This window comes from Siphateles boraxobius, unplaced genomic scaffold (assembly GCF_051911475.1).
Source record: "Siphateles boraxobius isolate OS27281-9 unplaced genomic scaffold, OSU_SipBor_1 6, whole genome shotgun sequence".
NCBI classification, from domain to species: Eukaryota; Metazoa; Chordata; class Actinopteri; order Cypriniformes; family Leuciscidae; genus Siphateles; species Siphateles boraxobius.
The window spans coordinates 21009531-21037017 of NW_027509186.1; the positions used below are offsets into that span (position 1 = coordinate 21009531).

Below are 27487 nucleotides of genomic sequence, written 5' to 3' on the forward strand. Positions count from 1 at the left end.
TAGTGCTCTGACTCTACTCTAGTGTTGTAAACTAACAGACACCCGGTAGAAAGTAACATGATTAAGTCCAGCAAGATAAAGTTGTTTTATGCAAAACCATAGACCTTTATCTACAGATCAAGTATAATAATAGTAACATTATAATTAGGGCTGCAGCTATCGATTCTTTTTGTAATTGATTAATCTAGCACTTAATCGATCGATTAATCGAGTAATCGGATATTTTTTGTGTGTTTTATTAACAGAATAGTTATATTAAACTTGTCTATTTCAGTTAAAGCTGTTATAAGTTATATACTATAAGTTATATAGTATGCAAGGTATAATGCTATCTCATATGTGAATTTTCCTTTAAGATGTTATAATATAACCACTCTAAGCATATTTGTGTATTCTGGTAGTTTAACGCTGAAGAAGAGCTGTAACGTGACTTGTTGTTGAACACGCAGTAAAAGCTGACGCACTTTTTGTTCTGTGCGTTTTAACTGAAAAACGAGTACTCCGAATCTTTATTAAAAACCAACAGGCTGGGGACTTTAATTTTTCGTTGTTGTCTGTATTTGGCAGACTTGAAATACAAACAAGGTCTCGCAAAAACTGCAATACAATAGTTGTTCCTCCATCACGTCCCGGTGTGTACAGTGAATGCATGCTGAAATTATTGTTGCGTGGCTACATAAAAGTTTAAGCATATGTGATGCATTGCTGCAATTGGTCTGACTGGCGTGTGTGTGTGTGTGTGTGTGTGTGTGTGTGTGTGTGTGAGAAGGGGTTCTTTTTTTAGGCTATACTCTTGCAATTGAACGTGATAGTTACGTTTACTACTTAAAAATGTCATCAAAGCTAAAAATCATATCTAGTCAAACCAATCAGCGAACATCAATAGGCTTAGACTACGTTACCTTGTTTCAGCGAGTTAAGTGTATTAAGTGAATTAAGTGTGTAATGACCCCACACTTTAGACAATTTCTGCCGTTTATTTACATATTTATTCTCCGCCATCGCGCCAACTAAATTCAAAATATATGCTTCCTGAACAGGTCCGTGTGAAAAAATCAAATCTCTGCGCCGCGCGTCTAGTGCGCGGCATAGGAATTTAACGTTATTGAGAAATAATCGTTATTGAGAAAATCCCAGAAAATATCGAGATAGCATTTTTTGTCAAGGTACTAATGTACAATCCCTACTGTGTTGTTGATGTCCCGTGTTCTTAGCTGAGCAGAAATGCATAATCATGTTTCGCTTGGTCGCCTGGTTTCCAGGTTCGTAGAGTTAGTTTGTGGAGTAAATGGCTATAATCTGTATGTTTACAAAGCCTTTTTAAAAATTGCGGGTGATGGTGTTTCGCGTGCGTTCTGCCGATCAGCGCACACATTAATGTCACGGATAGTTCCCATAGTGCCTGTTATAAATATATTAGGGGTGTTACTACGGATGTTAACGATTAATCGACGATCGATTAATTGTCGATAATACATTTAATCGATAAAATGTATCGATCATCGATTAAGCAGGTTCATGGACGCGCGTGCTGCTCAACCGCAAAACTTGTAAAGCGAGCGTGCCGGAGTTATGTTCGGGACCATTTTACACCATCATGACAACAAGTTTGCGTATGCATTCGCAGCCTTTTGTTTTGTGCACATGTAAGTTGTAATATTGTGTTTATTTTGTGTAGGCCTATCTATATCGGATTAATCTTATATAGGATGCATTTGGTTAAAAATGTATGTAGTAAAGTGTACGGTGATCCTCTTCAGCTTCAGCGAGTGCAGCTCAAACGGCAATACACGACTAATAATAACTATTGGGACTGTCATATTACATAGTATTATAAAGAGAACAATATTGTAATAAAACACTGAATTATTTTGGTTTAGTTGCTGTGTCGCGTTGCTCCAGGAAGAGCGCGTCCACAACATGAGTCTTTCTGAGTGGCACGTAACTTAGTTCAAATTCACTTATGCATTCTCATAATTTTGTGCAGATATAATTTGTAATATGTTTATTTTGTCTTTCATTTATTAATCTCACATAGGATGCATTTCTTTGAGTTAAATAACGCGCTAGCAAAGTGCTCCAGTTCAGCACATGCAGCAAAAACAGCAATGCACGGCTAATAATAACGATGATTGGGACTGTCATATTACAAAACATGAGAACACCATTTATTAAATCATTGTGAATTCGTTGGCTTTAGTTGCTGTTTTCAGCGCGTTGTTCCAGGAAGAGCGCGTCCACGACAGCCACACATTCTGACAAGCACGCATCTGAGACACCGTTGGTGACGCATTGTATTAGTCATTTTTGATAATTCAATAATTAATTTAATTAAATGATCAATCACATCGAAAGATTTTACAATCCTACTAGCCCTATATTTAGATTTAAAACCATTCTCATTCATTTGGTGAGGAACATATAGTTTTGAGCAGCATTTGCAGACCCTGTCATGCTGTTGGGCATACGGCACTGCAGTAGACGCATATTGCAGTATTAAGGCTAACAATTAATCGATGAATTGATCTTTAACTTAAACACCGATCGATCATGGGAATTTGTGACAATTGACATCCCTAGGTGTAACTCTTCTTGGTAAAAAAACAAACTGTACTGTTCTCCACCGACGGTTCGGCATGCACTTGCACCACGGTTCATCTCATATCTGACGATGCATATGCATCTATAATATGGTTTGTTGAAAATAAATAAAATAGACAGAGTTAGGTTGATGGATATGCATTCTGGCTTCCCATAAGCTTTGTTCAAATTGAGTGCTTATGCTCTACTGTCTATATGACAAATTTTGAATTCTCTTTCAAGTCTTGCGCTTGAAGACATTTAAACTTGTGAAAACTTTGAGAAAACATTTAAACTTGTGTCACCAAATGCATCAAGGACATTATTGACTTTTTAAAGCAAGCTTGGCTGTATTTTCAAAGAGTGCTGGTGCCGGCTGTTTTGGGCACCAGCTTTGTGCAATCTCCCCTGTGTTTGCTGTAAGCAGAAGGAAACCCCTCTGTATGGAGTGCTGGTATTTATTTGATCAGTTTTCCTGTGCAGGAGTGTAAAATGGCTGGCCAAGTTTGATGGGTTCCCATACAGCACAGAGAGGCATCATGGGACCTGACGAAGTGTGTGTGTGTGTGTGTGTGTGTGTGTGTGTGTGTGTGTGTGTGTGTGTGTGTGTGTGTGTGTGTGTGTGTGTGTGTGTGTGTGTGTGTGTGTGTGTGTGTGTGTGTGTGTGTGTGTGTGTGTGTGTGTAAGGTTAGCGACCACTAGTGGCGAAAAAAAAAAAACATATTGTAGCTTTAAAGACTTAAAGATTTAGGGATAATTATTTTCAAAGTTAAACATTTTTATATTTTAATCTGAATTACAACATGCCCTAGATATTGATTGAATGTTCTGATTGAATGTTAAGTGATAAAAGCTTCAGCAATTTATTTATCTATCTATATAGATAGGTAGATATAGATATATAGATAAATAAATTATAGATAAATAAATTTAAATAAAGGTGAAGCCTTACTATCTCTAGTTGGTACCTCTCAACCTCCCGCACAATCTCAGGGTCCTTCCCTGCCAGCGAGGTAACATTCCACGTCACCGAAGCTAGTTTCCATGTCCAGAGATCGGGTAGTCGGGGCCCCTCACCTTCGACTGCCACCCGATCCACTATGCACCGCCCCCTTACGGTCCCTCCTGCAGGTGGTGAGCCCACGGGAGGGCGATCCCACGTCACTAGTCACTTCAGTTAGTTAAAAAAATACAACTGTTAGTTAATGTTAGCTCATATTCATTAAATACAGTTACTTTTTTTTAATAAAGTGTTATTAAATGTTGAAATTAAATTAACTAAGATTAATAAATGCTTTAGAAGTATTTTTCATTGTCAGTTTATGTTAACTAATGAATTAACTAATGTTAACTAATAAAGCCTTATTGTAAAGTGAGACTGAACAATAAATAATCAGAACATTCAATCAATATCTAGGGCATGTTGTAATTCAGATTAAAATATAAAAATGTTTAAGTTTGAAAATAAATATCCTTAAATCTTTAAGTCTTTAAAGCTACAATATGTTGTTGTTTTTTCGCCGCTAGGGGTCGCTAACCTCTTACAATAACAAAGGTGTAGATTGATGACGCATAAACGAAATTATGGAACTTGTCGTCATGCTGATGGATCTAATAATGTTTATGGATGAGTGAATACTTTGATGTTTTTAGCATTACTGTGGTTTGAAGCAGGGCACAATTGCAAATAAGAGACACATATCCGCGCCACACGCAAGACCCACGGATTTAAAGGATTAAGGACATTTCATTCTACCGAATTTACCCACAAGTACAGAATTACTACTCGCACAGGTGCAAGAGCGGCTCTGTCAAGTCGAAGTTAGTCGCGGACGTGGAGCTCTTGGCATCTCGAAAACGCCACGCTGATATTGATCCTCGTTTTAGTTCTCCTTTTGTCCCAAAGTCTGCTTGCCATGGTCCATATTGTTTGAACGAAACAACAACAGCGTGAGCGTTGCACTAGACCAGGGTTTCCGTTGTCCGGTAATTACCGGACATTGGCCGGGAAAAAAATGAAATGTCCGACAAAATTAAATCTCTCCGGTCAAATTGTCCGATTAAAATTGCCTAATAATCCCCTAAAATTAAATAAAATATTTTTTTCCCATCTAGTTGAAAGTTAGGCTAGTGGCGGCTCGTCAATAGAGGGCGCTGGGTTGCCGCCGTCCCTGGTCGCTGCGTCCCTGGCGAATCAGAATTTGATACATGTTATTTTATCCATTCTGATTGGTTCTCGTCACCTGTCATTCAACTTTACGCTCTTGGGCCACTACTGCGAGTGCGCAGGCGACTTCGACAAAACCTTGCTAGGTTGATCACTTTCGTAGAGATAATGGCAGCAGTTAAACCAAATTTAACCCGTCATTGATTTACAAAAAAAAACTTTCACAAGGCGTTCGCTGGAAGAAAAAAAAAGAGAAAGCATCTCGGACCGGACCAACCCGATTTACAAATCCGGCAGCAGCCAGTGACAGAGGACGAGCTTCACCCGGAGCTTCACCCGCGCTTGTCATAAGAAACGTGTCGGCACTGAAGTTTTGTGGACAATAACTGGGGTAAGAGACCTCAAACATCTATCTGAAATTCATTTGTATTTTTTTTCTAGCGGAAACTCTGCTCTAGACATACCGCAGTTGTCCACGTCTGTCGCCATGGTTACTATGGCAGTACGAGCGAAAACCAGGGATAACGCGGATATTACGTCAATGACCAGTGACGAGCCATTATTAAAAATTGGAATTTCTCTGAAATTAAAAATCCTTGGGAACTTTTGGGATATTTCACAACTGCAGGAAATATATCACATTTTGCCAGTGCTTTTTGGATATTTTATTACAAAAATCTTACATTTGTACCTTTAAGCATTTGGTGCTGTGATGAACACGATAGTGAATAGGGATAGGCGTATCGATATAAAGTATCGTTATATTGATACTAGGGGTGGGGCGGTATGGATTTTTCTAACCGCGGTTGAAAAGCAAGATATTTCCGCGGTGTAGCGGTAAACCGCTTTAGATACAAAGAAAAAAATACGCTTAAATACCCGAAAAATGCGCCAGAGAATGTGAGAGAATGAGTTTACTAATGATATTCTTGGGATACAACATAGCCAATAGGCTATACTAGGGACTTCAGCCTTTAAATATCTTTGCTGCATTGGAACAGTCTCCTTTCTAGAGCAGCCAAGAGCTTTCTAGCCTCGCGGATGCGGTTTCGAAAATTGATCATAAACGTTGGTGCGGACAGATGATGAGTTTTGTGATGCGATTGCGGATGAAATAATAATAACCCATCCGCGCATCTCTAATACAAATGGAATGTTGTCATGGCTCCCCAACTCGCAAAAGATCAGATTTGCTCCATCTTTTGATAAGTTTTGTTTAGAAAACCTTATGCAAGACACAATGTCATTAGAATCAATGAATCCATGTCATTAGACACAACGTGCACATGAGCAGACCAATGTTTTTTTGTTTTTGTTTTTTTGCGGTGATGACGGTGACTAGCTCAGACCCGCTGTCGGAGTCACGTGACCGCGGTATTGCGGTAATGCGGTAACCGTCCCAGCCCTAATTGATACTGACATAGAGTATCGAAAGTATCGATACTCAAATAAAAATATCGATACTACAGTTTTTTTTTTTTTTACTTTTTACCAGTGATTCCGTTTATTTGACAAGAAATTTTAATGCGCACAACATGCATTGAATTCGATGAACATTGTTATATATATATGACACATACACCTCTTGATAATTACATATACACCCATCCTTAACCATTCTGAATGTTCAAGGTGAAAAGTGCTAACTAAAGTGTTTATTCTTAATTTGAATTCTTTATATTATCATACATGTGTTTCTAGATTTTTCATAGTGTGCAATGAAACCTATGTTAGTGAATAATTGTGTAGTAGAACTATTTTCCTGCTCATCTGAACCCACGCAAATGCTGCAAGTCAGAACCAATCAGTCACAGAAGAGCGTTCAATGCATTCTGACAATGCATTCAAACAGGGCTGTTTCCCAAAACTATCATGAGAAACCATTGATGCTTTTGGGAAACGCAGCCCAGAACAATGCTTAACAGAAGACAGGAAAACATCATACTTTTGAGTTATTTCACAATAAACAAATTGAAATTGTAGCCTACATAGTTAGCGCAATTGAATTGAATGTTAAAAGTTTATACTGCTGTTCTATTCTGTAACTAATTTTAATATAAATCATACACTCTCAGAATAAAAAGCTTTTTATGGGTGCAACAACATGTCATTACAGTGACCATAGTTCAATTAGGCCTGTAATATTTTTTAGATTTCCATGGTTACCACTAGGGATGCTAATCAATGACCGTTTGACCGATGGTTGACCATATCAACGTTAACCGATCAAAGTTGTCGGTAGTCGGTTAAAAAAAAAAGTGATCTCTAAATTAGGCTATTATAGACAGTGGACTAAACGCTACTACAGTTAGCCATCTCATTCCAATATATTTTTGTGTGAAGTGAACAAATCCCTCACCCTCAATTCTTCATAACTCGCCTGTTTGTACTTTAATTAACCAATAAAAAAATTTGGCGCAAGGTCACAGGGTTTGGTTTGCGAAAAGTAAAGGCTACAGGCTAAAACAGTCGAGGTTAGAGCAAGGGCAGACGACAGGATGAAGCGTGCAAAGAAAAATAGTGTGTGGGACCATTTCACCGAAAACAATGACAAAGATGTAAGTTGCAACTTGTGTGATACAGTGCTTAAATACAGTAGGCCTACATCATCTATGATGTATCACCTGAAAACGCAACTTGTTCTGTCCGTTATTAGAAGGCAGTGAGTTAGACCTGCCTTGCTCGCTGCGTCTTTTACGCATTCTGAAGGTGCCTGTTTTATGCATTGGTTTTATCGTGTTACAGTCTATTAGGCAACATTCCGCATAAGATGGGCTTAGATTTGGAAATACATTACATCTACATTTCAGTGGTTACAGATAAGGTGATGATGATGATCATCATCTTTATTTATTATTGTTAGCACTAACGTTACTTCAAACTAAAGCGGCGTCTCCTCGGAGCTGTGATTGTCTTAAATGAGCCGCGTCAATGTTTCAAGTGAGCTTCTAACGCCAGACTAAAAAACCTTTATTTTCAACGCGATCACCTTGTACCCAACCATTTCGAAACTAAGGAGCCATTTGTCCTCTGATTAGAAACAAGCTCCTCGGCGCCGCGTACTTTGCGGGATTAATGTTTCGCGCTTTAGGGGATTTAAAAAAAGTGACGTGAGTGGAAGGGCGGCCCCGGGGCAGTGTGTGTGAGCGGGAGGCAGAGAGAGATGCGACAGAGTTGCGAAATTGCAGGCGCGGCTCGAAATGGCTGTTATTTCAAATAGCGTAGCATATTTCAAACTAATCGGTTAACCGGTTTTAACCGGCTAATGAGGCTCGGTGGTCGGTCAAGAAAATGTTTAGTTTTCGCCATCCCTAGTTACCACTACAATTAGACATTTTAACCCTGAGTAAATAAGAATATAATCTAATAAATTCCAATTAAGGCGAATGGAATGTTAAAGTGCCTTTCAAATACAGTATAATGTTAAGTGTTTATCATTACCCATTTTACTCGTAGTAATTCAATAATTTAAGAAATGTTAAAATTTAAAAGTTGAGTTTAGAGGTATTGTATCGGCGATACTGGCCTTGAAAGTATCGGTATTGTATCGAAAATAAAATAAGTGGTATCGCCCTTCCCTAATAGAAAATACAATAATTTTAATTGCTGTTTGAAACATTTAAATACTGTAGTAGTGCAGCTGCTTTGTTTACAGGGTTACCGGGGTAACCTCTGCATTTCTACTGTTCCATAAGCACCACATGCTGTTGGAGAGTGAATGTGCATTTCCATTCAGCACATCTCCTTCACTCGTTCCGCCATGCGCTTCTCATGCGTGTTGGGCTTGTTTACATCAGTACACGTGCCTCTTTGACGTAGCATCATCTGAACAATGTTTCGAGGTGTGGTAACTGTAGTATAAGCAGAATAATTGACTTCAGGCCGTTGAATTATTAGAAAAATTACACCTCGGGTGTGCATTATTTTCAGATGATGTTTGTCAAGTTCTTGACAAACCCATTTCTTACGCATCTAATCCCATGACTATGTTGCTAATTCCAAAACGTCATTTTAGAGTTAGTAACGGAGGATTGAGCTACTGACAGCAGACTAATGGTGCGTTCACACCGGACGCGAATAGAGTGTCTAGCGCGAATGATTTCAATGTCAAGTCAATGCAAAGACGTGTTACGCGGGTAAAAAATTCCTTGCGGCGCGAATGAGGCGTAGAGCGCGGCGCGGTAGACGCGAATTCGCCTCATTCGTGCGTCAAGTTCACGTGAATGGCGCGAATAGCGTGAATTGAGCGTATGGCGCGTTACGCGCAAATTATTTATTTAGTGCTTTTTGTGCATTCACGCGTTTGACGCGAATTCGCGTCTGCCGCCTGAGTTGAAAAATTGGAACTTCTGCGTCAAATTCGCCGCCGCGTTAACCAATCAGGAGCCAGCTTGCTGCTGTCACGTGGTGAAGTAAATATTTTACCACATAAAAACTTGATTTTAATATATGAGAAATTAATTTTGTATGCTATTTATTCCAAATCTAATCTAGATTATATGAAACGTTATTATTATTCTAATGTAAAGAGAACCATACTTTAGTGCAAGAACATAGTTTGTGTCTGGACAGTGTTGTGTGAGGGAAAAAAAACACATGACAGTTTAATCACTTTTGTAGTAGCCTAGGCTGGCTCCATTTATCATCAAAACAAAAATAAATTACATATTAGGTGGTTGAGGGCGAGGGTGATCCAGGACAGCAGGTCATTGAACTGGGCGTGGGAGAGGCGGAAGTACCGCGTCAATTTTGCTTCAAACTTTTGTTTTTACGCGCGTCAGTTTCACTCTTGACGCTCAAATTAACACAAAGTGGTCAAGCGTGAAACTAGACACGGTAGACGCGAATTTGACGCGCTGATCGCGTCCGGTGTGAACGCACAGTAATGCTGGGGACACACACTTAATGACTTGCTGAAACATTCGAAGACTGACTGTTTCCATCGACTGTAGCTGGTCTTAAAGGGATAGTTCACCCAAAAATGAAAATTCTGTCAGTATTTACTCACCCTCATGTTGTTCCAACCCCGTAAGACCTTCGTTCATCTTCGGAACACGAATTAAGATATTTTTGATGAAATCTGAGAGCTGGATCACTCTTCCATAGGCTTCTTCAGGGATTGAAACTTGCCAGCCCTGAAAAGTTATTAAAGATAACGTTAAAATAGTCCAAGTGACTACAGTGACTCAATCTTAAGTTTATCAAGCGAAGAGAATACTTTTTGTACGCAAAAAAAATAATTTAAAAAAAATGACTTTTTCAACTATTTATTTCCTTCTCTGTGGGCCTCGAGTCAGTTCACTAGTGATATAGCGCAGTTCTTCTGTTGATATACATCACACGCATCACACACATGAGCAGCGTCGGTCAATAGTGAGCCTACGTGTGACGTAGCTCTACGCTATCACACTAAGTTTATTGACTAAATTATCAAATTACATTCATAACTGGCCTTAGAGTAAGTGTGTCCCCGGCTTTATGTAGTTATTAATGCAAGAGAGAGAGAGAGAGTGAGAGTGCAATAATGAGACAGAAAAGCATGTGCGTCAATTTTATTATTTATTAATTCAATTCATTTTAATTAATTCGTTTATTCTTTTTTTTTTCCTATTATTGACAGTAGACTAGCCTAATAAATGAAACACAAAGCCCTTTTAATAAGTAGGCCTATCAATAATTATTTATTTGCTATATTGACAGACGGATCGGTGCAGCTTCTGCACTAATGCGGTCGATGTACCGGTCTGTCGTGGTGAAGGAGCTGACCTGCAAAGCGAAGCTCTCGATTTACCGGTCAATCTACGTTCCTACTCTCACCTATGGTCATGAGCTGTGGGTCATGACCGAAAGAACAAGATCCCGGATACAGGCGGCCGAAATAAGTTTTCTCCGCAGGGTGGCTGAGCGATCCCTTGGAGATAGGGTGAGGAGCTCTCACACAGACTCGCCAAATATGGCCCGCAGAAGTAGATGATGCATGTCATTCCAGGAAATCCCAATGGGCATCATACTATTGCTGTAGCTGAATAAAAAGAAGATTGAAATGCTTTGATTAAAAATGACTAATAAACACATGACTGCCTTATTCTGTGTAAGAAGCCATATCATCTCACAGAAGGATGCTCTTGCTGTTATTATGTAGTGAGTTTGGAGTAAAAGCATGTTATTAAATGTTGTCTTTTGTTGGACAAAGAGGTTCATAAATGCTTTGCATGTTTGGAAAGATGATTGACGTGTGTTGCTTTTTCAAATATACGTTATAAGTGACTCAAACTCAAAACACTTTCAGATGGAGCAGCGTTTACAGAGCCGTACATCAATGACAAGCTGCGCATAAAAAACAATCGCAGCCTTCAAAATTTCACTATCGCAAATTTGCGATAAGCCAACTAGATTTCACCGCAATTTCATGTTAATTTCATATTTAATCGTGCAGCCCTAATCCTAGGCTAGCAGACACGTCTTAAGTGAATGAAACAGTCGAGGCATGTGTACAGTATCAGTTTACTGGATCCGTGCAATATATCTTAGTGACAGCAAGCTATTATTCCTGCTGTCTGTGCTTTTAATGTTAATCAAAAAACAAAAGACAAGAAAAGCTCTCACTGCTCTAGATTGAATAGCTTTTGGAACTTTAATAAGGATTAATCTTTAATATATACAGTCAAATATGCAATGCTATTTTACAATTCCTGTACCTGAAATGTTAGACTTACCTGAAAAACCTGAAAAGCATTGTTTATTGTATTTGTATCTTTGCTCTATTGTATTTATTTGTGCTTGTAGTTAGATTATTTGATCTTATTGTCTTCATTTTTATTCTTTTTCCCTGAACATAGCACATACCGAACCGTACCGAAATCGTGACCCTAAAACGGTAATACAAACTAAAGCGTGAGTCATTTGAACCGTTGCACCCCAAATTAATATATATATATATACAAATATATATATATATATATATATATATATATATATATATATATATATATATATATATATATATATGTGTGTGTGTGTAATCTCAATTTAGTTTAACCCTCTCTTGACATAGACTGTCAGCTCTGCTTTGCTGTGTGTTTACGCATTTGTCTTTTTCCAGTCCTGCTGCATGGCCTGTTGACTATTTTATGTAATTGCAGTAAGGCGCTATGGGTTTTCTGATTTTATTTTTATTTCAACAGTTAAAGGCAGCATGTCTGTACTCATAGAACACATCAACTTTACACAGTGTTGTAGTTTGATACATAATATAAACAATGAAATGCACAAATATCTTTCAATGCTCAAGCATAACACTGGAAAGAGCAATAAATTTTCCACATCAAGAAACTGCTACTTGTAGTGTACTTTTATAGTCTAGATTTCAATATGTGTAACCATACAGTACTCAGTCACATTATGTAGAAGGTTGTAAGTTTATTGGAAGCAGGCAGAGATTGCATACGTTGAAGAATGCCTGAACAATGTAGCCAGAACAATGTGAAAATGTAAACCTAAGGGAGTCTCTCGTTTTGCATTCAAGTCAGCAGGTCTAGTTCAAGAGATTTTTATGCGGAATCACAAAGCACTTGAGATGACAACTGTACATAAAAGGCTCAAAATGGTGGTTTCAAAGCTGCATATGTGGATTTGATGCCTTGTGCTGCAAGATCTGCCTGGAAGGACCTTTTTGGTGCTACGTGTTCGGATTGTTGTGCTTGAATGTGTGGACAGGCTATGTGGAGTCGAAGTGAGAAATCCCCCACCCATGATCAGCACTTGTACGTCTGCCCCAGAGGTATTAACAGGGCTTGGATTGTGAGCTACATTCAACTGGGCTGACTTGGACAGGGAACCAGAAGTAACTGCCTGTATTGGAGCTCGGTGGATAGGATAACGAGCGTCGGCACCCAGTGGCAGCTCTGTGAATACGGCTGAGTGCCAGGTTCTCCTAGTGGCCAGGTGTACCTCTCCACATCTGGGCCTGGTGTAGCAGGGGCAGCCCAAGACTTTCGCAGGGGTTTGTTGCATCCAAGTCAGCAAATGGTTTATATTTTCCTCGTCCTCACAAGCCCAAGGATTGTCTCCAAGTGTGAGGAGCTGCAGTCCATCCAGTCTATTGAAGACACCTTCACTTAATGAGGTAAAACGATTAGCATGCAGGTAGAATCTCGACAGTCTGGGAAGGCGATCCAGTGTGCCAGGTAGGATCTGGCGCAAGTAGTTGCGAGAGAGGTCCACAATCTCCAAATTGTAGGGCATATTTGTCGGAACAGTCCAGAATTTGTTGTGACTAAAATTGAGAGCTTGGAGGTTGGACAACGTATTGTTAATTAAGACCACACGTTCCAGCAAGTTGTGTGACAAGTCTAGATTCTGAAGGTTCCAGTGGTAGGCCGTATCATTCTTCTCCAATTGACGGATGTAGTTTCCAGATGCACGTAAATCCCAAAGAGCTCTTGGCAGACTTAACGGAAGGTGGTGGAGATGGTTATAGGAGATGTCCAAAGTCCTTAAGTGGTCAAAATGATTGAGGAGCCCATCGAGATCTTGGAGCCGGTTATGAGACAAGTTGAGGAAATGAATGTTGTGCTGCAGGCTGTCAGGAAGTATACCCAACTCTCGGGCAGAGCAGTCCACCACTCTATGGCCTCTGCTACAACTGCACATTGGTGGGCAAATGGCCAGCACACGCACCCCGAACAGGAGGACGAGCAATAGGTTAGCCAGCATGGAGGCAAGTGTGATGTGGGCTGTCCTGTAAAAAGACAAAATTGCCACAAAAGTTGTTCCTTAGGTTTTGCTTTTAAGTTAAATTTATAGTATGCAAGCTAACTAAATACACCAAAGTTTTATTATAGATATTAGTGGAAAGGTGGAGTCCTCGTCCCTAGTGGGGTATCCCATTAGAAGTTGGAACTACAAATATGATAATGTACCATGTTGCAGCTTATCATTGTTTATTCTTTACTGACCAAATTAAAATTCCTAATGGTGAGAACCTTAGTTCCATACATCCACACACATTTTCTTCTTTTGTCACTCTGTCTTCAACATCTTTTTACAATTTTATAGCTCTGTCCTTTACAGATTTGCAGAGGTGTGGAGCAATCATTTGAACTCTTTGGGAGGATATGTCCACACTTGCCCCCCACTATTGCAAGACATACCCATTGCACCTTATTTTTGGAAAATAAGCTTTTCACTTTTCAAAGAATCACTGCTTAATGTGTCACTTTCCTTGTAAAATAACTCCAACAATCCTGATTCACCCGGTATAACACATTAACAAAATACGAACATCATGCCACAAAGACAATTTTATTTATTGAGCATTCTCTATCCATTGCACTGTTGACAACAGGTTTCACTGTTACAACTCTTACAGAGCCGCTCAGTTCTCTTTCTCTGTGCTAATAGTTTGAGCCTCTGCCAGGAGCTACCCTGCCATGCTGCAGCAGTGAGATATTAGCATTTAGCCTTGGTAGCAGTGCCTGTATCTTCAAATCCCCCTCATCCCCTCATTTGTGGGGCATTTAGGGACATCGTTTCACAGTACCTCTGCACGTGTGCACATAGTCATGCCATCCTCGGTTCTAGGAAGTTGCACGTTTTGGGTTGCCACATCAGCATTCAGAAAATTGTAGTGATATTAAAGCCCAAATCATTTGCATTACCTCAGTAAATCAATAAGACCAAGTTGATTGTTTGCCACTTTCTAAAGACTTAATGTTACCCTTAATAAAAATATATTGTGTACATGCTAGAAATTGTTACGGGAAAAAGTATCTAGTACTCTAATAGAGGTGTCCCTGTTTTTTGAATAACAATGCTCTACTGCAGTCTCGCTCTGACCAAGCTTCACTGTGCACTTTGCGATTGATCATGTACGTTAAACTGAATTGCTTGTGTTAAACGCTCCTAATGCTTGCCTTTCATGTCATATATCACTTACCTGATTCTTTCCATTACTTTGTGTACATGTCGTTGTCCGTTCTGACCTTTCTTCCTGTTCTCCCTTTTCTAGAGCTATAGAAGGCGATTTGGATTGCTTGGTGTTTTGTTTTCCCAGTCTTATATGACAGCAGGTTCCACGTTTCGTCTTCACTGTCTCTCATTCATATCCGTTTTTGTGCTCGCTCCCCCTATTCTACCCTCCCCCTTCCTTTTTTCTCTCATTGGCAACCGTGAGTTACTTTGTTATAGAGCCTCTCTTAGCCGTTTCCTTGCCTTTCTGCACTTCCAGGCATGGTCATGCAGTGTATTTGCACCCTTGGATAGCCTCCGCTGTTGCTGGCTGCCTGCTTACAGAACTTGTTTCAGGGCTTGCTGTCAGAGGAGGTAGAGAGAGAAAGGAGGGACCAAGGGAGGAAGGTTGAAGAATCATCGGATGGTGGGGAGGGGGAGGGGCAAAATGCAGCACTGAGTCTACCCATACTGGTGATGATGTGTGGTGGGGGTTGGGGGGTGCTGACTTTAGTGTTTTATATTCCGGATCTGCACACGCCACCAAATCATCTTCCTAATTCTCTCTCTCTCTCTCTCTCTCTCTCTCTCTCTCTCTCTCTCTCTCTCTCTCTCTCTCTCTCTCTCTCTCTCTCTCTCTCTCTCTCTCTCTCTCTCTCTCTCTCTCTCTCTCTCTCTCTCTCTCTCTCTCTCACACAAACTCTGACACACTATGATGGCATGGTCTTTGTATGTACCATGTTTAGATATCCTATTACTCACACAGCTGCTTTGATAAATAGCCCCTGCTCTATTGCGATATTACTGTAAAGTGCTGAATTACTCTGTGTGACGCAGCTAAATGCAGAAGACAGGCTGATGTGGTTTAATGTACCTCTACGGGCTTGTCCTCCTTTAGGTGACAGCTGTTTTTTTATGCTCTCTATATTGAGTTCTTTTATTATTTAATTCCTAAGGGATTTCTGTATAGGTTCGTGAGATTACTCTCAGTGTATATATAACTACTTTTAGGCCACATAAGTTATGATTTAAATTTTACTCTATTAGAGCTTGTTAATGTACCCCTTCTAGTTTAGTTTAGTTAGGTTAGGTACAGAGGTTTACATCATTTGTTTGGCAGCATGTATTAATGTTTTGATTCTTTTAACTAATTTTTTTAATATAAAAATGGATGGATGGATAATGATGATCTGTGCTGCCATCCCATTCTGAATGTGAACACTTGTTCACATTGATGTGAATAATGTGAATTTGCTAAGCGAAACAGCATAGCAAATGCGTGAACACCTGCATAGCAGCAGAGTGAGGTTTTGAGCTATTGAACAAAAATATTTGAAGACCTTTTTTTATCTTAACCCTCACAAAGAGTACTATGGCGTTACAATGGTATGCTGTCCACATTGGATATAATATTATCCACCGGATGAAGAGTGTTTGCAAATAAATTGTGGTCTTGTGGTCTGTTTCCCAATTTATATCTGCTGTGATATTTCCTCTCTCACTTCTGCTGCAGGTGGTGCACATGCCCTGCATTCAGTGCTCTGCAGAAGACACACAGTATGCTACTTGTACTAATTTCCTACCTTGCTCAATAGTAGTACTTCAGTAGTTCTCATCCCTAGGCAGAGTTTGTTTGTGTTGGAAACCGATAACCGGTTGTGGAATGATTTTCATGGTTTTCAGTAAAAGATTCTTGAATTGCTTCATTTGGCTCTTGGTGCAGACAGAATACCATTTTAATATAGTCTGACAGTGTTTAGACAGCATCTTTCTAGTGGAGTTTGTGAATTTTTAATTCTATAAACGTCCAGTGAGTGTCCATTGTATACCTGGTCCTAATCTTCATATTTTATTTGTGTGATTAAATCAACTTTGTTTGCCTCATGTAGCCTCAAAAATATTTGTACTCTTATAATTAAAGAAATTGATTGTAGCAGGCACTTGTATTCTCTGATGCTAATTATTCATGATTAGGCTAATTAGTGTTAGAGATTAGATGAACTGTGAAATAATGTTACAATAAAGTTCTTTCTCCTTTTAATAAAGTTGGTTATTTAAATATTTTGAATACTGACAATTTTTTTTATTTTTTTTTTACAGCTGGATTAAAGAAAGACACATGACCGTGTTGTTGCAAAACTTTTTATTTTGAGTGAGTGAGAGTGGGTTGAGTTAGCTCCTGCTGTTGTAATGTTCTTCTGACAGTTTATCATGGTCAAAAGATCAGACATGTACCCAGTGGCTGTACCAATGCAGTAGTTCATTCGAACACTGGATCCAGATTGTGGCTACATTCCCTCTTTAGTTTACACGTGTTTAACAGTGCATGTAGGCACAAAGATTGTACTTGCTGTGGTTTTTGTACAAGCGAGCCATGCATTCTCATGAACACAAAGCGTTTTATCTGAGAACTTGTACAGCCTTAACCAAGTCTTGAAACCCCAAAACAAGCCGAATTTAACTTATCATTAGACTTTTTGTTATTGGTTAGAAGATTGTTGCTTTTCAAAGTGCTAAAATGACAATGACCTTATGAAATCAGAATTGGAGTTTGTGGCATTTAGTTATTATCTTCAAAGCAACCAAATGCTTTGACTTTGGATTACTTTGACTAACCTTAGGCAGATATATACTTTTATAATGTACTATAATGTATAATGTATTATAATAAAATTATAATAATTTTATAATCAATTTCCTGTCTTGAAGTAGGAAATCGTGTTTAGCGTAAAACGTAATGGATAATAAAATAACACAATCTCTTTAATATGTCTTTAATATGTCTAACTTTGTTTCGATACAGGAAAGAAAACAGCACCTGGTGAGCAATTTCTCTTTAAAGGAGCATTACACCCATGGGAATATTAATCTTTATTGAAAGTGGGTCATATATGTAGTCGAAATGTAACATAAATTTCGAATTTGGTATCGCCTTGACCGAGGAAAGACTAAGTAATTTTAAGGTGCATTTGTATGGATGACAACAACTCCCACAGTGCACCACATTGCACAGCTCCGCAAGCCACTCCCACTAATCCAGAACACCGCCTATGAGGTATCCACCTATCAGAGAAATCACTCTTCCGTCTACAAGGCTAGCTACCAACAGAACTTGATAATCATTTCACACAAAATTCTAGTTATTGGCGAACTCATTAGTGAATTACTCTCTCAGAAGACCTGCCTGTCGCGGACGAGGAGCCCGGACTGGCTCGAGCTGGAGCGGACTGGTGGTGCCTGTGTTCTCACTGTGCGCCAACAGACACAGATTTCGTCCAGGAGAAATTGGCATCGTTGAAATCCTTTGCAGCAGACAGACTCTATCTCTGTGTCCGTAGACGCACAGTGAGAGCACAGGCACCACCAGTCCGCCCCAGCTCAAGCCAGTCCGGGCTCCTCGTCCGCGGCAGACAGGTCTTCAAGCATCAGATTTTCGAAATCCTCTTCTTCCATATCATATTGAGTACCTTCCACCATTGTCGTAACTTCACATCTGGCTCCACAGCGCCTGCTAGCTTAGCTTCCAAACAAGATGGTGGATATTGCTTTAAGTTTCTGCAAGTGAAGTCCCACCCACTGATCTGTAATAGGTCTGTAGCGTGAGTGGGTCGCACCCCCTGGAAAATGAGGAACGAGTGTTCGTAGTCTCAACCCCTCTACAAAGATATGGGACTTCCTGCTTAGAATGACGCAAAATGACGATTTTTACATCATTATAAGCAGGAACTGCAACACTGAAATCCGTATTACTCCCATCTCAGGGGAAAATGAGGGAATAATGCACGACCATTCAAAAATATGACTGGGTTTCTAACTATACAAAGCTTAATGCAAATGGGTTAAGTGTTCCTTTAAGAGTTTTGAACAAGCACAGTAGGCTGTAAATCCCTTGCAAGAAATGGTCTTCGCATATTTTGACTTTTAGAAAGCAGATATGAGTATGTTGGTTTTTAGCGGCAGAAGCAGAGAAGGTTTTATGTTAAATACGATTAGGGCAGTGGTGGAGCAGGTAGAACAATCCCTCCATCTGATGTTTGCAAAGGAGCTGCCTCTTCTGGAAGAGAATCAAGATCTATAGACACTAAAGTTGGAGGTTTAATTATAGTGTCCGTGCCAGAAGATAGAGATGGAGTGGGGTCACCAGTCTGCTTTGATATTTTGCTCTCCACCACAGGTTCTTGTGCACTTCTTGACGCAAATGTTTTGGTGTCCAAAGAATCCACGGATGCTTGACCTTCCTGGATTTCATTTTCCTCCTCCTCAGTTGAGTCCTGAGCAACTGTTGGGTTCCTGTTGGGGGCTTGAACCTCATCTGGATTTTGTCTGCCAAATGTGCTTCCTTGCAGGATGTCCCCCATGAGAACTTCCTCACTCGTGTTCCGTCCGAGTGTCAGGTGTTTGGAGAGCTGTTGGGGGAGGTATCTGGAAATGGACACCTGGTTAAAGCCTTGTCTGCTGATGGTCTCGGACTCATCCATATTTGGCAGGTTTGGTTGAACGTCGCCATCCAGAAACGGCGAGGGTCCGGCCCATTCAGGATTTTCAAGCTGCTTTCTCTGCATTTTGTGCTTCTTTAACAAGATAAAGATGATTGCTATGAACATCAAGACAAAAGTGGTGCCGATCACAGCCGCCACAACAGGACCTGGGTTCGCTTGCTGGAAATCCTTTGATGGAGGGTAAATTCGCTTTGTGGTGGTTTTTTTAGTGATCTCCATTGTCTTTGTTGGCTTAATCATGGATGAAGTCTTAAGCTCAGGACCTTGCGTGCTTTTCCACCTGTCTGTGACGACTTTGCTCTCTGTGGTTTCCAAACCATTGGTGCTTACAGTCTTGTTGAAATCTGTTGAAGTTATTTCAGAAGTGTGGGCATGAGTCATTGGTCTTGGTTGGTCTGTAGTCTCCATTGTGGGCTGGTTTGTATGAAGGTCTCCATTTGTATTGTTGTTTCTGCCCTTCGTGACTGTTTTATTTGCAGTGAAATCAGAAGTAGAAAGTGTTTCCTGAGTGGCTTTCAGTGTCTCCATAGGTCCTATGCTCATTGTTTCCTTTGGCAAAACATCTGCCTTAGTGGCATTGGGTGGTTTAGTCAAGACGTTCAATTCTTTATCATTCTCTATTTGCAAAAGAGATGTAGAATGCGGTCTGCGGGAGCCTTCTGTCGGTTTTCGTATTTCCTTTTGTGGAGTTGTTACCTCTTCCTGTATTATTTGCCTTTCAGGTTGTGCTAGCGTAGTAGTCAAGTTGTATTCGCCATCACGTATGTTCATGCTTTTACTCTGATTTGATGTCTCGGCGTCACCGTTGGGTGTCCTCAGCCAGATGCCTTGTTGCTCTGAATGACTCGTTTGGTGCTGCGTCTGAGCACTTCTTGAAAGTGAAACCACGTTGCCTGTACCAGAATCAGTAGTGTAGTTAATCTGCCCTGATGCATTGTCTGTTGTGTTTGTTACCTCAATATTCTTATGGCTGGTTGTTAAATGGCCATTTAGGCTCCATGGTAGAGAGAAGAGGAAGACAAGTGTGCAAAGAGTAGTCCTCATGGCGTTCTTAGAAAACCTTGCCAAAGAGAGACATTTTTGCACAATAAGACTCAGCAGACCATTTTATCTCCTGAATTCTTATAAGCCACAAGCAATATGCTCAGATTAAAACTTTTATTTATTTTTTAAAAATAACTTCTAAAACAGACAAATCCTAATGTCGTGTATCACAAACAAATTGTAAGTGAATACTTTAACCACAAACTGAAAATGAAAAAAGTAGAATTTTTATTTAGCTAAAAGTCAAGACTGGAAAACTAGTTTTCTACTTATTATTTTGTGGTATCATGTAGATACTTTAAATGTAAAATAAACAAACAAACAAACTTTGTTGTGCAATGTCAAGTAATATAATCATTGGTTTATGCTAGACAAAACAGCAGAATATGATCTTACCGAGGCATCCTCTGAAGCATTAGTTAAAGAGTGAAGTACATTCTGATGAATACGGAACCGTCACTTCACAGGAAATGAAGCTGTGAAATGGCTGCATTTGTTTTTGCTAATAGCAGAGGTTTTTTTTGCCTGAGGAAAAAATCTGTGATGGCAGTATGACAGTACGAAGCAACTTTTTCTACTTAAACTCTCATAATAGGCTTTTTTGAAGTATGTTTTGGAGCATTGCTGTCCTTTTTCTAAAAGTAACGGCTATTAATTATCTTCACAAATATCTATAAAATAACTTTTGTGTAGAGCAGAAGTTGTCTAAAAGGAAATGATCTCATGCCTCTTTTTTTATCTTGGAAAGTTCCTTTCACTGAACCACCCACCTTTCAACCACCAATAAGACTTACCAACATATTGGCAACTAACTTAGCAGTATCATTGTTACAGTGCGTTTTGCTCAGCAAGCAACACAAATTTAAAAATCATTGTAAATAAGAAACTGAACAAGAAATTTGTATCATTAGCATTGAATTTTATTGATATGTTAGAGTTCTGAGATAAACGTAAGGAATGCTCACTATAGGATCTGGAATATTTAAAGGTATTGCTTTGCTTAATTTAAAGCTGAAGTGTGTGATTTCTACAGTCCCTGCTTTACAGGTACAGTCACCTGCAAGTCATTTATTCATAGGTTGATTGATCCAAACTGTTTGACTGACCAATGGCAGATACATGTTTCAAAAAGTAATTATTTTTGCACTTTGGTGACTGCAATGGCATAGAAATTAAACCCTACAATTGACTTGTTCTGCTATTTATACACAGTGGTGTATAGAGTTTACCTATTTGGGTTTTATCTACAGTAGATGCTGCTGTGGCTGGTGGTCATATTTTTAAAAAGGGCCAAAGTGTAACACAAAGCTGAGGTCAAATACAATTTCACAATATATACAATAATACACCAAAATTTTATTTCATCTGTAAAAAGTCATAATTTTAATATAAGAATGTCCTTTTTAACAGGATAAGCAGATAATTGTAGTTAGTTAGTTGTAGTTAAACAATTCTCAAAAAGGCTATGAGACGACTTGTAACTGCATTTTTATTTTATTTTTTTACTGCAGTAGCTAAACTATTAAAGCCATTTATTTAAAAACAAAAGAGAAATAAAATGTAAAAATTTGCCTGTCATAGCCCAGCGTACAAAAAAAGCTCTTATACTTTACACCATCAGAGGCATGTTTTCTAAACTAATGGGATCTATGCAGGAATCCCTAGAGGTTGAGCTCTGCATGGCTGTCGGGACGCTCTCCGAGTCAGTGGGTGCGTTAGAAGTGTTGATGTACTGGCTTGGCCCTGCTGCGCCATCTTGGACCTCTTCCTCCTCACCATCCGTCTTTACGTCCTCCAGTAGAACACTGGTTTCGCATGGGCCCACAATTCCTCCTTCTCTTCTCTCGGTACCCCAATAGCCTGTTCCACTCACCAGGTCGGCATTGCTTCGGGATGGACGAGGGGTCCGGTGACGACGTTTTAGCCTGGAGACGGTACATGCCAAGACTATGGTGGAGGTTAGAAGGATCAGGATGATGCCACCAGCAGTGGCAGTCACTATAAATGCTAACTGGGCGTCAATAAAGCAGCTGATCTCTGAGGCACCAGTTGCAGGCAAACTAGTTGTTACAAGTGAAATGTTGAGGTGGTCTTGCTCTTGGATAGTAGAGGACATGGGATGTTCTGTGACCTGCATTGTCAATGTATGTTGAGATCTATGTAACAAACAAGTACCATTATTCAGTAGGATATAAATTATGCATAATTACATGCAACTAACCCTAAACCAACCGCTATTCCTAACCCTATAGTACATGTAGTTCATTATTATTACTCCTTACTTAAATGTATAATTACACCGTAACAAGGACACCTTATAATAGAGTAATTTTGTCATCATTTACTTGTTTCAAACCTGTGTGAGTTATTATACTGTATGAGAAGATATATTTAAAAAATGTTGGTAATCAAACTGTTGACTGTAGCCAGCCATTGACTTCTATAGTAGGAAAAATATACTATTGAAGTCAATGGGGTCCATCAACTGTCTGGTTACCAAAATTCTTTAAAATATCTTTTGTGTTCAACAGAAAAAATAAACTCATACAGGTTTGGAACAACTTGAAGGTGAGTAAATGATGACAATTTTTGGATGAACTACCCTTTAATTTAACTTTTCAACAAAAAATGTGTCTGTCCAAACTGAACATGAAACCTGGGCTAATGGAAAAAATTGTACACTACCATTCATTGTACATTACCATTAAAAAAATTGTGGTCTGTAAAAATAATTGTATTTTTTGAAAGAAATGTATTTATTTATTCAGCAAGAATGCATTAAAATGAGTGTAAGTGACAGTAAAGACATTTTATAATGTTAATATTTTATAATATAATATGTCAAATAAATGCTGGAAAATATACAAAACATTTTAGGAAAAAATATTAAGGGCAAAAAATAAATAGTGGGTATAAAAGACTTCTTTCAAAAACATTCATCTAATTTGACCCCAAACTTTTGAATGCTAGTGTAGATAATTTAACATTGTCATTTTAATCAGTGTATATGGATTTTAAGTGCTCCTTTTGTCATAATCAATTTATTTAGGACTGTTTCGCCACTTTAACTGTATAATAAAAAGATTAACAAAGACTGAGTAGTTCGTTTTCCTCTCTTCAGTTTTCCGTACTCTCAATTACACATTAGCTTTAGAGATAATTGGTGAAGTACTTACTAAAGTGGATATAGAACCTTTCTTGTTGACTTATCCGGAGCGCTGGAAGATGAAGAACAACGACCTGAAGTAACGAGGCTTGATATATCGCAATGCAGAACACAATCACTTCCTGTCCCCCGGTTGATGATGATATTTATGTGCGTTTCAGCTGAGATGCTCTTTACCTGTGGTTGTAACAGTAGAAAACAGTGTTATATTTGGATTGCAGGTTTCCATTCTGTGTAAGCTGTCAGACGTTTGCCTTTTAAGGGAATTGGAACAGACTGCTCGTTTGAAGTGTTTTTAATGTTTGAAGTAAAAGTTAATGTGTATTGTTTTTTTATATATATACTTGAAAATTCAATTATTGCTCCTTTATTATAGTTTTTTTGTGCACTTTTGGACATTCTTTCCAAAGTACGCTTCTCAAAGATGTGCAGTCCATTGACTTTAGATCCAAAAACCCATTAAAATTCAAATCTGAACTAAAATTGTTATTTTTCTCAGGTTCAAAACTGGACAAATTAATGGTGATCTTCTGATCTACCATGTCCTGCTGACCCTCAAACCATACTACGCCAAGCACTACGAGATCGTAGTAGACCTCACCCATGTGGGCCCCAGTAACCGCTTCAAGACGGACTTCTTATCAAAGTGGTTTGTGGTCTTTCCAAACTTTGCCTATGAGAATGTGGCTGCAGTGTACATCTACAATTGCAATACCTGGGTGCGAGAGTACACCAAATACCACGAGCGATTACTGACTGGTCTCAAGGGGAGCAAGAAGCTGCTGTTTATCGATTCGCCTGCACGTCTAGCCGAACACATCGAACCTGAGCAGCAGAAGCTGCCCGCTGCTACCCTGGCGTTGGAAGAGGACCTCAAAGTGTTCCATAATGCCCTGAAACTGGCGCATAAGGACACAAAAGTGTCGATCAAGGTAAAAATTTGTAAAACTCAACCCAGATGTTATTTTGAGTTCGTTTAGGTACCAATATTTCCTACATTATTCAGTTTCTATCTTCCTTAACATAAAATTAATAATTAAAGTAAAATTTCTAATATTGGCTGATAACAGATATGATACTGATATTTCATTGCCCATTCTACCTAGGTGGGATCAACAGCTGTACAAGTGACCTCAGCGGAACGCACGCGTGTCCTAGGACAGCCAGTTTTCCTGAACGACATATACTACGCTTCAGAGATTGAGGAGATATGCCTGGTGGATGAGAACCAGTTCACTCTGACAATCGCTAACCAGGGCACTCCCCTTACGTTCATGCACCAGGAGTGCGAAGCCATTGTTCAGTCCATAATCCACATCCGGACACGTTGGGAGCTTTCTCAACCGGACTCAATTCCCCAACACACCAAGATCAGGCCTAAAGATGTTCCTGGCACCCTCCTCAACATCGCCCTCCTCAACCTGGGAAGCTCTGACCCCAGTCTGAGGTGAGAAACATTAATCTTGAGTCTTTGGCCATGCTCAGGCTGTTTTCAGCCTAACAACTTGAGTTTGAGTTTTGGGTGAATAGTCCAATGCATCAAGCTGTTGTTGTTGTGACAATGAGTCTTTTATTTACAGGCTTCTGTCTTTGTTTTTGTGAACTGATTAGAAAGGCTAATACTGGTGCTTTGTGTCTTCAGTTCAACTGGGGCCGGTCTTGAACATGCCGCCCCACAGTTAGAATCATAAACCTGTCATGTACAAAAGAAATTTCACATTAATTTCCTCAAATATGGAAACTAACATGTTGTAATGTAACATGTAACATGAAGTAAATTAGTAATTCTGAAAATGACTTGCTGTTAACTCCTTTAACAGGTCAGCTGCATACAATCTACTTTGTGCCTTAACCTGCACCTTCAACTTAAAGATTGAGGGCCAACTCCTAGAAACGTCTGGCTTGTGCATCCCAGCCAACAACACCCTTTTTATTGTGTCCATTAGCAAAACGCTAGCAGCTAACGAACCCCACCTCACTCTGGAGTTCCTGGAAGAGTGCATCTCTGGCTTCAGCAAGTCAAGTCAGTGTCACATGCAAAAAAACACCCATCATTTTACAAACGCACGCACACACAAAGTATATACTATGGTAAAAAAAAATTGTAAAGAATGCATTAAATTGTTCAAAAGAGACAGTAAAGACTTCATTTTAAAGATTTCAAATAAATGCTGTTCTTTCTATTCGTCAAAGAATTATGAAAAAAAAAGTATCATGTTTTGTTTAGGTATTGAGCTAAAGCATCTGTGTCTGGAGTATATGACTCCTTGGCTCCGTAATTTGGTGCGGTTTTGTAAACACAATGACGATGCCAAACGACAACGCGTCACGGCTATCCTGGACAAGCTTATCACAATGACCATCAATGAGAAGCAGATGTACCCCTCCATACAGGCAAAGATATGGGGCAGCCTGGGTCAGGTAGGCCCTTCAAACCCTCATAAAACAGTATTACATAAAATGTAATTGAATTTGATTTTGCAAGCTTATTCCATCCAAAAGGTTTCAAATATTTTCATCTGCTAACTGCTACAACAGGCATTACAATGATACATGACTTCAAACCTTAACACCTCTGTATATTTCTACAATAATTCCACGAAACTCTGTTAGTCAGCAGTTACAGATTGCACCATATTCCATGTATAGATCACAGACCTGCTGGATGTGGTGTTGGATAGCTTCATAAAGACAAGTGCTACTGGGGGTTTGGGATCCATCAAGGCTGAAGTGATGGCTGACACAGCTGTAGCCCTGGCTTCAGGAAATGTCAAATTGGTGTCCAGCAAGGTAAACGCTTACTGCTCAGCTAACATTTTATACTGTAATTCCCTATGAATTTGTTTTTAATATATTGTTTAATATGATGTTGTTCCTAAGATAACCTAGTAATGGAACACTCAAGTTAGATACTGAAATATTAAAAGCTGTATTGCTGAACTGCAATAAATGATTTAAAACATGGAAAATACAACGGAGCCAAAACCAAAATGTAAGCCATTTTGTTTTTTCCTTTATACTGTAGTAATAGAATATGCAGTAATTTTGCAAGCACAGATTATTGTTGCATTGCAATTTTTTCCAAGTTTCTTCAATTTTGCATTTATATACAGTATAGGATTTGATAACTATAATATGATTTGTATATATATACTGAAATTATTAAAAATATATATATAATATGCATTTTTTTTATAATTTCAGTTTATTACAGTCAAAATGTATACTCCTATTTAATATCATACAATATTCAATTATCAATCAAACCAGTTTTATTTCTTGTTATCATGTCTGTAAAAATCTTTTTTTTTTTTTTTTTAGCCCATTAACATTTTTACACAGATTTCGACTTACCGCTTTAAGTGTTTCTGGCTCTTGTGTTCCTGAATCATTCCTCTTGTGGTCTTATCCAGGCTGACTAGCTCTTCTACCCAACATCTATTATCCTTAGTGTTTGTGCACAAATGCCCAATTTGTTAGTGTACGCACAGACAATAGTTAGCCAGCGGGGCAGTCGCTCCTATTATATGGGCAACTGTTAGTCATCATTACCCTGAATGGACGTCATTGTCAAACACTTGGTCAAAAGGAGAGCAACATTTGCGGCTTCAATAACTTAAGTGGCTTGATCTTTATGGTTCTTGATTCACGCAGGAACCTTAACCAGATATCTTATGCTATTTTTAACTAGTTGGACATATTTAGCTGTTTTCCCAAATGCTCAGCTATGCTGAAAAGCCAAATATTGTTTGGTTAGCATGTGCCAGCCACTGCTGTCACAGCGAGCAGCACAAGGACATGCTTTGTCCAATTGTTGCGTCTGCTTTTCTGAGACTCGCATAGCAGTGGGACTCTGAGGTTAAGTTAGGGACCTCAATAAGAAGTATAATCTAATTGAGAGAGCAAATGATGTTTAGGTGCATGTCACAGAGTGAAAATAAAAGGCACATTGTCTGGATTCTATTTGGTATTGGATTACTTTCCGATTTGAAGTTTGTTTGTAAAGAGAAATTATGCCTTTTGCTAAGAATCACTATTTTGATTGTTTTGAATGCTCTTCAACCACTTCAATGATATTTGTTT

At 39.1% G+C, this 27487-nt stretch overlaps 3 protein-coding genes across 6 annotated transcripts in view; 1 reads left to right on the forward strand and 2 right to left on the reverse strand.

The window, feature by feature from the left end:
- nf1a (neurofibromin 1a) overlaps window positions 1–27487 on the forward strand; it is a 100229-nt gene that overhangs the window by 48393 nt on the left and 24349 nt on the right. For all 3 annotated transcript variants that reach the window (XM_077208125.1, XM_077208127.1, XM_077208126.1), the window contains 5 exons: window positions 23904–24336; window positions 24511–24851; window positions 25225–25427; window positions 25632–25825; window positions 26054–26194. In XM_077208125.1, the coding sequence (XP_077064240.1) occupies window positions 23904–24336; window positions 24511–24851; window positions 25225–25427; window positions 25632–25825; window positions 26054–26194 (1312 nt within the window). The remainder of the gene's footprint in view (window positions 1–23903; window positions 24337–24510; window positions 24852–25224; window positions 25428–25631; window positions 25826–26053; window positions 26195–27487) is intronic.
- On the reverse strand, window positions 11900–15063 carry omg (oligodendrocyte myelin glycoprotein). The gene is made up of 2 exons (XM_077208102.1): window positions 14685–15063; window positions 11900–13487 (listed from the first exon to the last, which is right to left on the reverse strand). The coding sequence occupies exons 1-2, from the start codon at window positions 14696–14698 to the stop codon at window positions 12308–12310; spliced, it is 1194 nt and encodes a 397-aa protein (XP_077064217.1). The 5' UTR covers window positions 14699–15063; the 3' UTR covers window positions 11900–12307.
- evi2b (ecotropic viral integration site 2B) lies at window positions 18108–26963 on the reverse strand. 2 transcript variants are annotated; one of them, XM_077208143.1, is made up of 4 exons: window positions 26759–26963; window positions 23415–23581; window positions 20635–22394; window positions 18546–20254 (listed from the first exon to the last, which is right to left on the reverse strand). In XM_077208143.1, exons 3-4 carry the CDS (start codon window positions 20652–20654, stop codon window positions 18685–18687), a joined length of 1590 nt encoding a protein of 529 aa, XP_077064258.1. In that variant the 5' UTR covers window positions 20655–22394; window positions 23415–23581; window positions 26759–26963; the 3' UTR covers window positions 18546–18684. The 2 variants fall into 2 exon arrangements, with proteins under 2 accessions (XP_077064259.1, XP_077064258.1); XM_077208144.1 differs by lacking the exons at window positions 23415–23581; window positions 26759–26963 and having other exon boundaries at window positions 18108–20254; window positions 20635–20685.